The sequence below is a fragment of the Arachis ipaensis genome, chromosome B07 (genome assembly GCF_000816755.2).
Source record: "Arachis ipaensis cultivar K30076 chromosome B07, Araip1.1, whole genome shotgun sequence".
In the NCBI taxonomy this organism is placed as follows: Eukaryota; Viridiplantae; Streptophyta; class Magnoliopsida; order Fabales; family Fabaceae; genus Arachis; species Arachis ipaensis.
In genome coordinates, this window is record NC_029791.2 from 15833629 (window position 1) to 15837794 (window position 4166).

The following is a 4166-nucleotide window of genomic DNA, read 5'->3' on the forward strand; positions in this document are numbered from 1 at the left end:
GTTTTAACAAAGCCAATGCAAGTTTTGATTTATTACACTTTGATATTTGGGGTCCGTTTCGACAAAATTCTATTCATAATCATAAATATTTTTTTACTATTGTTGATGATTTTAGCCGCTTTACATGGGTTACTTTATTAAAATCAAAAGGAGAAGCACAGAATCAAATAAAAAATTTTATTACTTTAATTGAAACACAATTCAACTCCAAAGTCAAAACTATTCGTTCTGATAATGGACCAGAATTTATTTTACTTGATTTTTATGCTTCAAAGGGCATTATTCATCAACGTAGTTGTGTTGAAACTCCTCAACAAAATAGAAAGGTAGAACGCAAGCATCAACATATTTTGAATATAGCTCGTGCTCTTATGTTTCAATCTAATTTACCATCATCTTTTTGGTCTTATGCTGTTAGACATGCTGTTTATTTACTTAATAGAGTTCCATCATCCGTAATTAATTTTAAAACACCATTTGAGATTTTATTCAATCTTCCACCAAATTATCATGACATTAAAGTTTTTGGATGCTTATGTTTTGTTTCTACCCAAATGGCAAATAGATCAAAATTTGATCCAAGAGCCAAAAAGGCTGTATTTATTGGCTTTCAATCTGGTTTTAAAGGGTATATTGTTTAAAGGTTCACTCAAACTGAAGGTGTTGATTTCTTGAAAACTTTCTCCCCTGTTGTCAAGCCTGCCACTATCAGATTAGTTTTGGCATTGGCCTCTATGAAGCATTGGCCTATACATCAGTTGGATGTCAATAATGCTTTCTTACATGGGGATCTTTCTGAAGATGTTTATATGACTCTGCCACCCAGATTTATATCTCCTCAACCGAATCAATGCTGTAAGCTACTAAAGTCACTGTATGGTTTACGACAATCTAGTCGTATGTGGTATGACAAACTTTCTCATCTTTTGCTATCTCATGGATATCAGCAGACCTCATCTGATTATAGTTTATTTGTCAAATTCATTGGTGATCAAATTTCTATCCTTTTAGTCTATGTTGACAACATTGTTCTCACTGGTAATTCTATTTCTGAACTTGCTGCCGTTAAGTCTATTTTACATCAACACTTCCGAATTAAAGACTTGGACCCATTAAAATATTTTTTGGGTATTGAAGTTGCTCAATCAGAGAATGGAATTTGCTTATCTCAGAGAAAATATTGCCTTGATCTTTTGGAGGATTCTGGTTTATTAGGTGCTAAACCTGCCTCTGTTCCAATGGATAGTACCACAAGACTATATCAAGACCAAAGTCCCTTGCTATCCGACCCTTTTGTATATCGTCGTTTGGTTGGCCGTCTTATCTATCTCACCACTACTCGACCGGACATCATGTATGCCACTCAACAATTAAGTCAATCCCATGACAACAATAAAGACGTCTCACAGCCCACAAATTCAGCCCAACAGAATACACAAATTAAATTATAATTTAGTCTTTATCTTATCTTATAGTTATCTTTATCTTTATCTATATCTTATATTTATCTAATTTTATCTTTCATAGGCCAATACTCTATATATACTTAGTTTTACCTTCATAGTTACAATTCATTCAATAAACAATCAATAAAATTTCTTCATCTTTTTCTTTCACAATTCTTTTATTTTCCTATTCTTTCACAATTTTATTAACATTAATTAATTTTTTTTACTAAGAGGTTTAAAGTTGAATCTTACTACTTTTTAAACATGTAAAACATCCCATGACAAGCGGTGTTCCAAGGTAAATACTAAATACCATGAAAAAAAATTAATAATTAATATACGGCATGTGAAAACAAAACAGTAACATATTTTATTTGAGATATGTTAGAAAGTTGAAACCTCAATCAACGGCAACCATAGAAAAGTGAAATGTCAGTTTTTAATTTTCTTTTAGAAGAAGTGAAAACTCAAAACCGTGTTTGGTTTCTGGAATAATGAGAACGCGTAGTAGCATTTTAATTTTCTTTGGCTATCGGAGCATGAATTCTTATTGCAATGAATCCCATTAAATTCCTTCCATACACATGGCTTCACTACCATGCATCCATCACCACTCCTATTTAAACTCTTCTCTCTCATCTCATTCCCAAATTCATCACATTTCTCTCTTCACTTAATCAAATCAAATTCAAGACAAACACGCCCTTAGATCTCTCTCTCTTTATCTCTCTCTATCATGGTTCTTTCGGAAACCGCTACCGGCACCGATGTCTCAGTCCACTCTACCTTCGCCTCGCGCTACGTCCGCGCCTCCCTTCCCAGGTAGGTCGCTTTAGAATATAAAATACATATTAAAAATATATAAAATAATACATATATTAAATATGCACAAATATATACAGGTTTAGGATGCCGGAAAATTCCATACCAAAGGAAGCAGCGTATCAGATAATAAACGACGAGCTGATGCTGGACGGAAACCCAAGACTAAATCTGGCGTCGTTTGTAACGACATGGATGGAGCCTGAATGCGACAAACTCATCATGGCTGCCATTAACAAGAACTATGTTGATATGGACGAATACCCTGTCACCACTGAGCTCCAGGTACCACTTCTATTATTATTTCATGAAAATCTCATATGGTATTAGGTAAATGCATGTGTCACGGGTGAATATAATTCTCCATAGTTTAATTATTACAGTGTCACCGTCCTTCACTCCTTTACTAATATTCAAATGTGCTAACGTCGGGATTGTTGTATTACTGGGTTCTTTCTGGTTTTTTTTGTCAAAATGCCCAAAGTCTATAAACCTAACACTAGGAATTATTTTGCTTGCACATTAGACACTTGATATTTAAATAAATGACGTAAAGTATAAGTTGAACAATAAAATAAAATATTTTACAAACAAAGACTACAATTTGTTTATTCTTTCAAAAATCATACATCCACTGACTCTTAATTTTAGTTATTTAAAGCTATATATATTACTCTAAAGTTTTTCGCTTTAGTAATATTATCCAAAATAGTTGTAAATAGTTTTAATTTCTATCCTTTCTTATTTTGTTAAACCTTTTTTTTTTTAATTTGTCATTTCTCCCTCTCTCCATATCTCCCTTTCTCTTGGTAACTCTCCATCCTCTCCCCACTATCTTCTTTACGGAAAAAAAAAATACGGTATGGGGAGATACGTTGAAAAACGAGACTGTAGTCTAAACTTTTGTGAGCAGTCACCGATAATTCGATATCAACTCTCAAGAACTACAGCTGTAGAGCACATGTAATTTATCAATCCAAGTACATGATAGTTATCACGTCCAAAAAAAAAAAAAACACGTACATGATAGTTAACAAAACAGGAGTATTTTCATTTGTTTTTTTTTTTTTTGAATTTTTCTAAGTATAATATTAAAATTACAAAAAAATTTATATATTTTTTATTCATTATGCTAGGTGTACATCAAAATACATACTAAAAATTAGTTAAATTACACAGTTATTTATACATAAATATATAATAGTTAATTTTGATGTGCAAATAACCCCAAACACTTATTTAGACCGACTAATAAACTAACCAGACCAACCAAACTTGGTTACATTTAATATCTTAAAAAGTTTCCACTTGCATTGTTAGCTTTATTGTTTTTTAATCATTGAAAATGAAAACATATACTTTTCGTAAATTGTGTTTTTTTGTGTGATATTGAGGCCTTTTATAATATTTATTCCTTTTTTCTTTCTTGGGTCCCGGTCTAAATTATTTGTTGGACTTGTTTAAATTTCTGGACATTTAATTGTGGGCCCATTAGCAAAGATGGGGTGACTTAGTTAGTCATATCAACAAAATCATGTTGGTCAATTTAAGTGATATTGGACACATAGAAATAACAAAAATCCCAATTTAATCCCTAAATGGTTTACCAAAAAAAATCCCTAAACAATATATCGAATAAATTAGTTCATAATAAAAGTATTTGACAAATTATCCTCTGATTTTTAGAATATACACAAATTAGCCCTTAATAAAATAAATAGATGAATTAGTCCATTATCTTTTAGAAAGCTTGGACAATTTAATACCCGAACCATACTATTTTTTAGAAAAATTAGGAACTAATTTTACTACTTTTCAAATATATTAGGGACTATTTTGTCCGTTTATTTTATCAAGGACTAATTTTTCTAATATTTTAAAAATTATGAACTAATT

At 31.3% G+C, this 4166-nt stretch overlaps 1 protein-coding gene across 1 annotated transcript in view; it reads left to right on the top strand.

The window, feature by feature from the left end:
* LOC107609559 (glutamate decarboxylase 4) overlaps nucleotides 2185-4166 on the top strand; it is a 5285-nt gene continuing 3303 nt past the window's right edge. The window contains exons 1-2 of the mRNA XM_016311559.2: nucleotides 2185-2270; nucleotides 2351-2555. Coding sequence (XP_016167045.1) covers nucleotides 2185-2270; nucleotides 2351-2555 — 291 coding nt within the window. The remainder of the gene's footprint in view (nucleotides 2271-2350; nucleotides 2556-4166) is intronic.